Source organism: Hemitrygon akajei, chromosome 14 (genome assembly GCF_048418815.1).
Source record: "Hemitrygon akajei chromosome 14, sHemAka1.3, whole genome shotgun sequence".
In the NCBI taxonomy this organism is placed as follows: domain Eukaryota; kingdom Metazoa; phylum Chordata; class Chondrichthyes; order Myliobatiformes; family Dasyatidae; genus Hemitrygon; species Hemitrygon akajei.
Window position 1 is genome coordinate 6678788 of NC_133137.1, and position 12355 is coordinate 6691142.

The following is a 12355-nucleotide window of genomic DNA, read 5'->3' on the forward strand; positions in this document are numbered from 1 at the left end:
GGTTGAGGGGATGAAATTAGATATATTTGCATCTATTTAATTCAATTTTACCTTTAGGAATGGAAGAGGATTATAGATAAGCTTCAGCAATACAACCTGCTTTGATCTGTGCCACTTTGAATGAGCTGAACTGAGTTGCCAACTGAAGACTGAAATTAGCTTCAGCATCTGTCACCTGGGGCAGAGAAACGCAAGTTAATCGGGAGCACTGTAATGGGAGAAGGCCTTTCCGCCCTTCAGCTGACTCTGCATTGAATTGGATCATGTTTCTAATTTCTATTCATGTTGATAAATGACCTTGGCAGTCTCAGATCTGAAATGATCAACGTATCTCAGCTTCCATTGCATTTTAGCCAGTAAAGTCCCAGATTTCCACTCCCCCTGTGTAGGGAATGGTTTCCAGACATCATTCCTGAATTTTGAGTATTCCTTGTGGATTCCACACAAATAGAAATTTTACAAGCTTGGAGTAGCCAATTTGGGCCGATATTCCTAAACTGATGTACGAACTCTTCGTGAACTTGGTCCTATTTTATTTCTGTCATCCTACCACCATGTTCTTCCATTCCTATCTTCTTCATTAAGCTTCCTCTTCAAGGAGTCCTCTCTATTCATCTCAACTCCTCCGTTCTCTCACAGGGTTCAAGTAAAGAAATCTCTCTCACACTTTTAAATGACTAAAAAGGATGCCCTTCCCAACTGATTACAGAGATAAATCTCATTATCCCTCAAACTTCTACTAGATACAGTATGCAACTTCAGGATGAGGAGATAGTAAAGTTCAGCTGGAGGAAATGGCTGCTACTAATTATTAACTAGGTTTTTATAGAATGTGCACTCATTTACAAGTGATGTTGGACAGTGGCTGTCACTTGTAGGACTACATTATAATGCCAGTCAGTAGCTTCACTAAGAACTATGAAATGCAAAAGCAAATTGAAACTTCATAACTTATGAATTAAGTCCACTATTGTTTTAGAGATAAATTTGCATTTACTTTTTCTGTAGAAAATGTAAACAAGACATAGCTCTATGAGACCATATGGCATCGGAACAGAATTAAGCATTTGTCCCATCGTGTCTGCTCCACAAATCGTACTTGTTCTCTCTCAATTTCTCATTAATCTGTTCCTGGTTGAAAACTAATCCTGATGAGGTTGATTACAGGTCACAGCTGATATGAAGCCGAACCAAAAATGTGAGGGTGCCTTCTGTCCACCCTTTCAAAAGTTGAAAGTAAATTTATTATCAAAGCACATGTATATACTACCTCGAGTCTCACTTTCTTGAAGGCATTTACAGGGAAAAAAGAAATACAATAGAATTTACGAATATCTATGCATAAACAAAGACTGATGACTAATGTGCAAAACAAGACAAACTGTGGAAATGAAAAATAACACAGCGAATATGAGTTTTCAAGAGTCGGTTACATGGTCGGCACAACATTGTGGGCCGAAGGGCCTGTAATGTGCTGTAGATTTCTATGTTCTATGCACTATGTTCTAAAGTGAGTCTGCAGGTTATAGAATAGTGATGATTGAAGTTATTGGCAATAGTTCAGGAGCCTGATAGTTGTTGGGTAATAACTATTCCTGAATGTAGTGGTGCGTCAACCAAAGCTTCTGTAGCTCCTGCCCAATGGTTATAGTGGCAAGAGGGCATGGCCTAGATTGTGGGAGTCTTTGATAATCAATGCTACTTTCTTGTGGCAGCACTCCATGTAAATGTGTTCAATGGTGGGGGTGGGGGGAGGGCTTTGCCTGTGATGGACTGGGCTGCATCCGTTCTTTTCCATTCCTCTCCCACGATGGTCACCTACCAGCCTATCCTCCGACCAATCCAGCAGTGCCAGCCTCTGCATCAGTTGTTTATGTATAAGGAAGTTGGAAACAATAGTATACCTCCACTATCCAAGATAACAGAAGTTCCAAAACATCCTATAATCTAAATAGCTGTATATCTTATCCAGTTGATTGCTTCATATTACAAATCCTGGCTCTGCCTTTGATCACTTCTTGAGTCTCTTGGATGTCTTACCTTTAGGATTCTGGCCATGTCACCCAATATGGAATTAGACGGAACTATAGGGCCACCCTGCACCACTTCTCCCCTCCCACTCGCCAGCTCCTCCAAGATACAATCTGAAACCAGTGGGGTGGTAAAAATTCATTCACACAGCTACAGAGAAAAAAAAAATCAGCTTGACCCAGAAAAAAGCAATGTTTTGCACAACTCTGGCTATCTCAGGATCTGTCAAGGAATGTATCATCCATTAGTTTTGTGTGGGGTTTGCACCTCTCAAGCTTTCCTGACTCTCCTTGGACTGACCTAGCACTACAATCAGCCCTTTCTTCAGTGTTTGTGCTGTTTCTGCACACCTCTGGGAAATTCTCCGCCCTCTTTTGATCCCATCTAGGATATCGTTCCCTTGCCAGATTCATTTCTGGGTGTGATCGTTCTGGTCATCCATGTCCGTGGTTGACTTAGCAGCAGCAATGTACAGCACAAGATCAGTTTCATTAACCAACAGGTATTGAACATATTCCGATGCTACTTTTATTTATTTATTTTTCCACAAAACTTAGTTCTTTTGTTGCATTATATAAACCTTGCTGCTCATGTTATGTGAACTGTAGCTGGACCATAGCAGTGGCACGGAATAAGAAATGCTGAGGGAACCAAGAATTTTCTGCAAACTACATATATGTGTAATAAACTTGATTCCTGAAACTCTATCAAATGGTACAGCTGGATGAGAACATCACAAGTGCTCAACGTGAACCAGGTCCAGCGTAGTCTAAACATACTTCATTTTACAGCTATTCTAGGTAGAGTGGACATGGAGAGGATGTTTCCTACAGTGGGGCAAAGCCTCAGAGTACAAGGAAGTCCCTTTAGAACAGGGGTGTCAAACTCATTTTAGGTCACGGGCCGGATTGAGCAAAATGCAGTTTCATGCGGGCTGGATCAGTCGGACGCGTGCGAACGCAGCTTTCGTTGCCTCCGTTTTTTCAGCCTGCTCTCATGTGTCTCAGTCTCTGCTATAACTACAAAGTGTTTCACTTTACAAATTCCGTTTCTTATGAAGAAGACTGCCGAGCAAGACTGCCGAATAAGCACTAAAAACCCTGAAAACCTGGTACCAGAATAAACTCAGCATTAGCCATATCATACGCCATAGGCGCTTCGATTACTGGGGCCAGCTTTAATAGTAATTAGATATTATCTTGCGGGCCAAAGATAATTCCACCGCGGGCCGGATTTGGCCCGCGGGCCTTGAGTTTGACATATATGCTTTAGAACAAAGAGGAGTAGGAACTTCTTTGGCCAGAGGGTGATGAATCTGTGGAATTCATTGCCACAGGCAGCTGTGAAGGCCAAGCAACTGAGTATATTCAAAGCAGAGGTTGATAGTTCTTGATTAGGAAGGGTGTCAAAGGGTGGTGAAGAAGGCAAGAGAATGGAGTTGAGGGGGACATGATCAGAGTTGATGGGCCAAATGGCCCAATTTGGCTTCTATGTCTTATGGTCTTAACCTTTAGAGTACTAACTATCTTTCCTTGAGTGATGCAGTAATATTTCAAGGCTAGGGTGACACAGTACCGCTGATACTCAGAGTGACTCATTATATCTTGACGTCTGGCACTGTTTGTTTGGAGACTGCATGTTCTCCCTGCTCCAGTTTCCTCCCACTTCTCAAAGGTGCATGGATCAGTAGGTTAATTGGTCACTGTAAAATGCCCGTACATTTTGATGAGTTGTGAAGTCTGGGAATGGCACATGGGAAATAGGCAAAATGAATCAGAATCAGAATCAGGTTTAGTATCACCGGCATGTGTTGTGAAATTTGTTAACCTTGTGGCAGCTGTACAATGCAATGCATAATATTAGTAAAAAACTGAATTACATTAAGTATAAATTAAATAGTTAAATTAAAAAAGTAGTGCAGAAAATAGAAATGGAAAAGTATTAAGGTCGTATTCATGGATTCAATGTCCAAAGGGAAGAAGCTGTTCCTGAAACACTAAGTGTGTGCCTTCAGGTTCCTGTACCTCTTTTCCTGATGGTGGCAATGAGAACAAGGCATGACCTGGGAGATGGAGCTCCTTAATGATGGACGCTGCCTTTTTAAGCCATCGCTCCCCAATAGGAGAAGTGGAGGATTAATGTACATGGGTCAGTATGGACTTGATGGACTCAATGGCCTGCTTCTGTGCTGTATCACTCTGTCACTCTAACGTATCTTGGCTTAGTCTGATTATGTAAAATGGTTGCAAAAGGTCCTGCAGCCCATTTTACACTTGTCTTGATTTCTCCTTCCATTTTGTTTCGGAGGGAGTCAATGTATTTTTACCATCATTCAACAATCTGCCTGGATCCCCGACTGCCCAAAACCCGTGGGTTTGCGGTCTCTTGCATGACAATATTCTTTGACGATTTAATCAGAAAAAAAGAGAAATGTCTCAAGATATGGCAGGAGTAGTAGCCGACCTGTAAATCTGTTATAATTGTTTGTCCACGCATCAATCTTCTGACAGTTTGAGACAAGGATCAATGCAACTTGGCACATGTTGAGAGCAGATTTAGCCTGTTAGCTTGGCAAAACCAGCGTCCTGCCCTTAACCTCCTGGTATTTCTTATGAATTTTCTGCAGTAATGCATCAGTTACATTTGATCCAGGGATTTAAATCGACGGACTCACTATCACCTGTCACTCTCCTCAGGGTCTCCATAAGAGAAGGAAGACCGAATTGATTCTTTGTGTGTTTTTCTTGTGGTCTGAATCAGAATTTGACATCATATTGCTTTGTTATTATCACACATTCAGTGAAAAGTTATTGTTTTGTGTATCATCTTGACAGATCATGCCACATATACAGTAATTACATCAAGATAATAAAAAGAAAACAGAATACAAAATGTAATGTTACAGCGAAAATGTAATGAAGATGGACAAATGGGCTACAACAAGGTAGACTGGGATTTCAGGCGATCAGGCATTCATATGAGAGGTTTGTTCAGGAGTCTGATAATAGTGGTGTAGCAGCTATCTTTGAGCTTAGTGCACATGTTTCTCATGCTTTTGTATCTTCCACATTTCTAATTCTGGGCAAGGCAATGGCGTCCTCAGTTGCTTTGTGATGCCTCCTTCAGAATTCACTTTTAACTAGGAAAGCCAAGTATTCTGCTGCTAGCAAGAAATGACCAGGCAGTTCTCAGTTTCCCCGAGGAGCTGATGACATGACATCTTACTGATCTGTGACCAGAATTTATTTTTGCCAGTTTCATGTTGAAATATATAAACTTTGATGGTCAGCTTGTGCCTGCTGATGTTAGCTTGTTCATGTGATCAAGCAGAAAGTGCAATTGAGATAAAGGGTAAGCTGTTAAAGGACGAGAGGGAACAGCAGGCAGGGTTTCTGGGCCTGGCTGCGGAACAGCATTCATCATGATTAAGCATGACTGAGACATAACTCACAGGCATGCAGCTTCCTGGAAATTTTTATCTTGACTTATATGTGAGCGAATGCTACTGAGACAAGGTGCTGCACTTCAGGGGTAGCATTAAGAACCACCTCTTCACGCAAGAAAGTGGTAGAAATCTGTCACTACCTCCCACATAAAAATACACAGACTTGGTGAACTGAACGTATCAAAACTAGTACCTGGGTAGTGCATCAGCAATCTTTCATTTATTTGTTCTTGGGCATGCGGGCATTGCTGACAGATCCATCCCTCATTCTCCCTGAGTGGATCAGCCAGTGGTTTTAACTTGGAAAACATCCCAAGCCATTTCGCACAAACATAAATAGAAAGAAGTTGACTCTAAGTTGGTAAAGGTTGGCTAAAAGGTTTTTCAGGTGGATGCATTTTGAAGAGAGTCTAAACATTTTTAGAGAGAAAAGAAAGAGGAAGTCCAGACAGACAAGGTAGCTGTTGATAGGGTGGGGTGGGGTAGGGAGAAATGGGTCATGGTGGATGGAGTCACAGGGAAAATACATTTCATTTATAGCTTGTAGACCTTAAGAGGGTTATAGAGTAAAGGGAACAAAGTTCAGAGTTCAAGTTTAATGTCAGAGAAATGTTTACAATATACATCCTGAAATGCTTTTTCTTCGCAAACATCCATAAAAACAGAGACGTGCTCAAAGAATGAACAACAGTTAAATATGAGAACCCCAAAGTCCCCCCCCCAGCTCCCCCCTCCCGTGCATAAGCGGGGGCGAGCAGTAATCCCCCCTCCCTCAACCAGCAAACAAAGAGCGCACTCGCTACCAAGCACAAGCCTGAACTAAGCGATAGCATCACACAGGCCAAAGTTACCCCAAAGGCTTCGTATTTCATCCGACATTTGACATCCCACCGGTTCTCTCTCTCCCCCATTTTCACAGAGAGTGGGAGACAAAGCAACAACCTGTTGGTTTACAATGTTAAAAGTCCATTTTGTTGCTTTTTTTGAGCTCTGTGCTCGAAGATTGCAAAGACTTCGGGTCTTCAGGCCCACAGGGAAAGATTTTCCGGCCTCCCCGACGACACATGAGTCTCCTGCTGTGACACCGACCCTCAATCCGCCCGTCTCCAGAGCCCTGAGATCTTAGGCTTCTGAACACGATCAAGGCTCTCAGGCCAGACTCTCAGCATGTCAAATAATGGCAGGTCATGGAACCCCGAGGACTGGTCTCATCCCAACAAAGGACTGAAGCCTGCGTGTAACTCCAGGTCAGGGTCTTCAAAAGAACCCTGAAAGGGAAAAATAGAGATATTAAAGGTGGATATAGAGCTGTTTCCGAAGATGCAAGCAAAGGAGTCGCCATTAGGTGTCATTGTCCCAAGACTATGAGAATGGGAATTTTACAGATTCATAGAGCACTACAGCATAGTCCATGTCTAGGTCAATGGGGCAAGGCAGAATAATAGTTTGGTATGAACTATAGGCCCTTCAGCCCATCTAGTCCTTGCTGAATTATTATTCTGCTGAGCCCCATTGATCTGCATATGAACGATAGCCCTCCACAACTCTTCCATCCATTAATTTATCCACAATTCTCCTAAGTGCTGAAATTGAACATAGGAGACATGTAGTTCATTGTAGACAGAACAAAGTCTGTACTTGTCTCAGACATGCCTCTGAATCAGCTTATCTGAAGCAATATTGACTTAAGGTGTAAACCTCATGTAATTTTTTTTTGGTGACTCGATGGATAAATATGTCTATTTTTAATGCCACAGGTGCAATATCTAGACAGTACTGAATTGTCTGATCCTGATTTATGTCCAAAGCAACTGACTAACACTAACTTCAATAACTTGGACTGGGTGAAGAATGCAATATATGTCTCATGAACTCTTCAGATCAGTGTGGGGCTCCGGAGAGCGCTGGGCCTTGGTGCTCTGATGCACTTGAATGTCATTGATTTGATTTAACTACAACATGTCAAGCGACTGGTTTAGTCTTTACGATTTTCTTGTGTTTTTCATGCCTCTTGTTTTTTGAATGTGAATTCCACGTGCATCCTGTTTTTAATTTATTGAGTTTAGATACACACAGGGTTTCTGTGCTATATGCAGTATTTAAGTTCGATCAACTAGTGTTCATCACTGAACCCTGAATTAGATCTCCAAGTGAACTAATGTTGGGTGTACTCTGAGCCCTCTCAAATAAGTACACTCGGGGTCATTTGTTACTCCTCTGTTGTGTTCTTCAAATGTATCCTCATTGTTACTTTCCACCTTAGTTTACTCCGTGCCTGGGTTTGTTTGCCTGAAGATCTAGTTACAATATCTGCCACTATGCCCAACGGTTTCTCAGTGTGGTGTTAGAAACAGAATTGTCTGGAAATTCCAGGGCACAGCAACAGGTCTGCTGTATGCTTGTGATACAATACAGAATGGGGAGGAGTTGTAAAAAGTTGCTGTTCAGGAAGGTAGCTGTCTCCAGGGCTAGAGAAGGTTGGCAGCTGATCAAGGCCTGGGATTCAATCAGTAATCTGCATTGGAACCTGGGTAGCAAGGTGGCGGGGCAGGGGGGTTGTCAACAGTTGAGATTGAACACTGGAGGGGTTGAGGCACACAGAAACATAAGAGATTCTGCAGATGCTAGAAATCCAGAGCAACACACAAAACGCTGGAAGAACAGCACGTATGAAGGGAAATAAACAGTTGACATTTGGTGCAGAGACCCTTTATCAGGAATTCAATCAGGAGCTGGGTTTGTGGAGGAAACAGCCGGTTGGCAGTCTCTTTTGAACCTGGTTGGGAGGGAAGGGGAAGAGCTGGCGAAAAGAATTAGGGCAGGAGCTGCAAGTTCTCTTGAGTCTCCTTACTGTATGCAGACCCATCACTCAATGATTTGTTCCATGCATTCAAGGGAGGGGTACGGAGGGCTATGGTCCAGGTACAGGTCGATGGGACTAGGCAGAATAATAGCTTGACCTTGACTAGATGGGCCAAAGGTGTGTGTTTCTGTGCTGTAGTACTCTATGACTATATGCTAGAGAATTCAACTGCAGATGGCCATGTTCCTCACGTGACCTGTCATCTCAGCCAATTCAACCACCTCCACATATATCTTCAGTTTCTTCGCAAGGAATACGTAGTTTGCATTGAATACTCTATAATTTTTTTAAAACTTTCCTCTGAGCTGCTCTGGTGTCCAAAAATCAATTTTTATTTTCTAAGATTCCAGGCCAATCCTAGATGTGGAGTACTAGTATCTGTTTGCTAATGATCCAAGGGGTACAACTTGAATGTTGCACTATTAACATTTTAAATTAATTATTCTGCCTCTTTTTCTTGAGTGTTTTTGAGCACGTCAGCAATTCACGGCCCAGGCTTTTCATATTCAACATGGTATTTCCCACAGCCTTGATATCAATGTAAAACTCCTGGCAATGTTGGAATAATACACATTATCCCAGTCACAAGTCCCACTGCGTGCTTCTTTTCTGTCTCTTCCTGTGTTTATTTTACTGAACTGTAATTATGCAAATGAATGGAACTAATAACACATATCTTTTGATAACAGCTGCTAAGCTGAACCATCATGTGAAATTATAGCTAAATGACATTTTGATAATTTATGATGTGAATAAATGTTGCTGTGCAGTGTTTAATAGTTAAACCATGTCCACTCTAAATTCCTTTAGAGGTACTTAACCAGATTCTTCAAAATTTATAGGCAGTCAGTGGTTTGGCAACCAAGAGGTTAGAATCATTAGGATTAGTAACTGGGGCCAAACAAAATCTGCCTATTGCTACATGTTTGGACCGTTCATGCCCAAGATGTTTAGGGTTGATTTCAAGTCTAATCAAGTGGTGTTAAAGGTTTGATCGCCCATTGGAAAGGAGAATCAGTGAGGCATAAATTGATGACACTATGCATTTTCCATCATCATCAGACTTTATACCACTTCTTTCAGGTCAGGTCCATGTGTATAATGGCTTCACCTGCTCCAACTTTGCTGTGTCTAAGAGCTCCTCCAAGGATTTAGCCTTGGTCCCCTTGCACTTCTCATATGCACACTGCAATCTGCCACCATCATCCTGGTGTATCCCAGGTTTCACATACATTGACCAAAGCCAACTCTAGTTCACTCTCTTGATCCTTCCACTGAATGGCTGGGTTGCTTGTCCAATCTCCATTTGGGTGTCTTCTTCAATTAACATTAGAAAGGTGATTGCCTGTCTTCAGCCCCTACAGAAATTTCTTCCCTCACAACCAGTTCTTTTTTTTTTGAAAATCCATGGGACTTCAACAATACTGGCAATGCCAGAATTATTGCCCACCACTGAGGATGCAAATGAAAGTTAATGGCAGTGATGCGTCTGCTGAACATGTAGGCCAGACTATGTAAGGACCACAAATAACCCTTTTCTAAGCAGCAGTAATGAACTTCAGGTGGGCTTTACAACAATCCAGTAACTTCATGGCCAGCATTTATATTAATAGCTTTGCAATTCCAATTCCCATTCACCATGATTGGAACTTGAGCTCATATCTCTGTACCAAAGGTCCTGACCGCTAGATGAGAGCAATAACTACTCTTGCCGCTGTACCTACCTCCCATAACTTTCCTGTATGATAATCTCACACTATTGGCTGCTTCCCAGATCTGTGACCTCCTTCAGCCATGCAGCCTTTCCAGATCTTTACACTTCCCTTATCATCGGTTCGTTTATTGGTGAATTTGCCTTTCACTGCCCGAATCCCTAAATCTCTACTGCTTTCTCCTTCTCTAAGGTTCTCCTTTAGACCTTGCATTCTTGGTCAAGTGTTTAGATCTTTCAACTCTAATATCTTCAAGTCATAGAACAGGGGTTCCCAACCTTTGTTTATGCTCTGCAACCTTACCATTAATTGAGGGGTCTGTGGAAGCTCTGTCATAGAAAGGCACAACATGGAAAACAGGCCCTTTGGCCACTGGGTCCATACTGACAATCAACCACCCATTTATATCAATCCTATATCAATCCTATTTTTCAATATTCTCCACCATTCTCATCATCTCCCCACAGGTTTTTCCACTTGCTGACAAACTAGGGGCAATTTTTCATTGGCTACCTATCCTACTGACCACCATGTGTTGGGGAAGTGGGAGGAAACCAGGGCACCTAGTGGAGACCCACAAAGTCACAGAGAGAATGTGCAATCTCCCTGCTCTGCACGTTCTTGTCATGTGGCTCAACAGCAAATTTTGTTTGAGGATGCTCCTGTGAAACAGCTTGTGACATTTCACTTCATTAAAGGTGTTATAAAATTGCAAACTGTTGTTCTCCATGAATAAGTGCACATGCATCTATACTCAGTAAACAAATGTCACAACAATTAATTGAGTTATGCTAACTTACCTATGACTTCCAGTAAATCTTCGAGATGATACAAGTTAAAAAAATATATTTCACCCACTGTACAATATTTCCTATAAATGTGAAATTGGTGGGTGCTTGGAATGCCCTGGCAGGGGTGGGCTTTTAAGAAACTCTTGGATAGGCACATGGATGATAGGACAATGGAGGGCTAGGTCAGAGGGAACGGTTTGATTTATCTCAAAGTAGGTAAAAGGTTGGCACAAACTAGAGGTCTGAAGGGCCTGTCCTGTACTATATTGTTCTGTATTTAATGAAATAATCATAGGGATTTGATGACTAATGTTTTTTTCCAAAACAATTGTGTCATTTGCCTGAGAAAGCCTAAGTTATATGGGTTTCTTGTCTTACACATATTTTATCTATGTTTATTGCAGAGCCGAATGTATACAGCGAGGGGTCTCACCATCTCAGGCCCATGGACTGGGCTCTAACCTTGTTACTGAGGTGCGGGTATACAACTGGTTCGCAAATCGAAGGAAGGAAGAAGCCTTTCGGCACAAGCTGGCGATGGATGCCTACGGCAATCAACAACCACATGCAGTAACCCCCGTGACACTCCACAATAGCTCACCCCTGCCACCAAGTGCTTTGTCACCCAGCAAAATACATGGTAAGGTTTGTTGCTTTTGTTGTTCTGATTTTAATGTGCCGTCGTTTCAAAGGTGCTGAGACTAGGCCATTGCGTGCTCTCACGACAGTGGAGCTGTGTTTACTATACCCAGTGTGGAACATAGAAACATAGAAAACCTACAGCACAATAGAGGCCCTTCAGTCCACAATGCTGTGCCGAACATGTACTTAAATTACCTCGGGTTATCTATAGCCCTCTATTTTTCTAAGCTCCATGTACTATCCAAGAGTTTCTTAGAAGACCCTACTGTATCTGCAATTGTGAACATTCAAATTCACTAAAATAAAGCGGTGGACGTAAGTTAAAAAGCAAATGTTATGCCCACTTTCCAAGCAACTGTTTGTTACAGCAAAGAAGCAAAATATTGTGAATGCTGAATTTCTGAAATAGAAGCAGAAAGTGTTGGAAATGCTCAGCAAGCTTGGCGAATCCATGGACAGGGAAACATTTCAGCTTGATGACCTTTCCATGGGAACAGCCTGCAGTGTGCCTGTGGCATTTTCTGCCAGTATTTTGCCTTCTGTGCTTCGGTAAAAATCTGTATTAACTCCTCCTAAAAATGTGGTCTTCCAGCACAACAGCATCTTTATTCATTGATCACTTCCAAGCGGTTACTATTTCATCAGCAGCATTCCCAAAAATTCTCAAAGGGTGGATTTATTTCAAACTAATATGACATGTAAAAGCCCACAACCTCCACAGGCAACTTCACAGGGTTTCTGCCTCCTGTTTTCCTCTTAAGATGACAGTTCAAGATTGAAAGGACTCTGTGCCCTGTGCTAATTATCAGCATTGAACTCTTGTGTGAGCTACGTTAAAGGTCGCGGACCAGTTTCTGGATGGAGATTTTAT

At 42.1% G+C, this 12355-nt stretch overlaps 1 protein-coding gene across 4 annotated transcripts in view; it reads left to right on the top strand.

Moving 5' to 3' along the window:
• Positions 1–12355, top strand: part of LOC140738265 (hepatocyte nuclear factor 1-alpha-like) — a 219673-nt gene that overhangs the window by 56100 nt on the left and 151218 nt on the right. For all 4 annotated transcript variants that reach the window (XM_073065428.1, XM_073065427.1, XM_073065426.1 and 1 more), the window contains exon 4: positions 11247–11482. In XM_073065428.1, coding sequence (XP_072921529.1) covers positions 11247–11482 — 236 coding nt within the window. The remainder of the gene's footprint in view (positions 1–11246; positions 11483–12355) is intronic.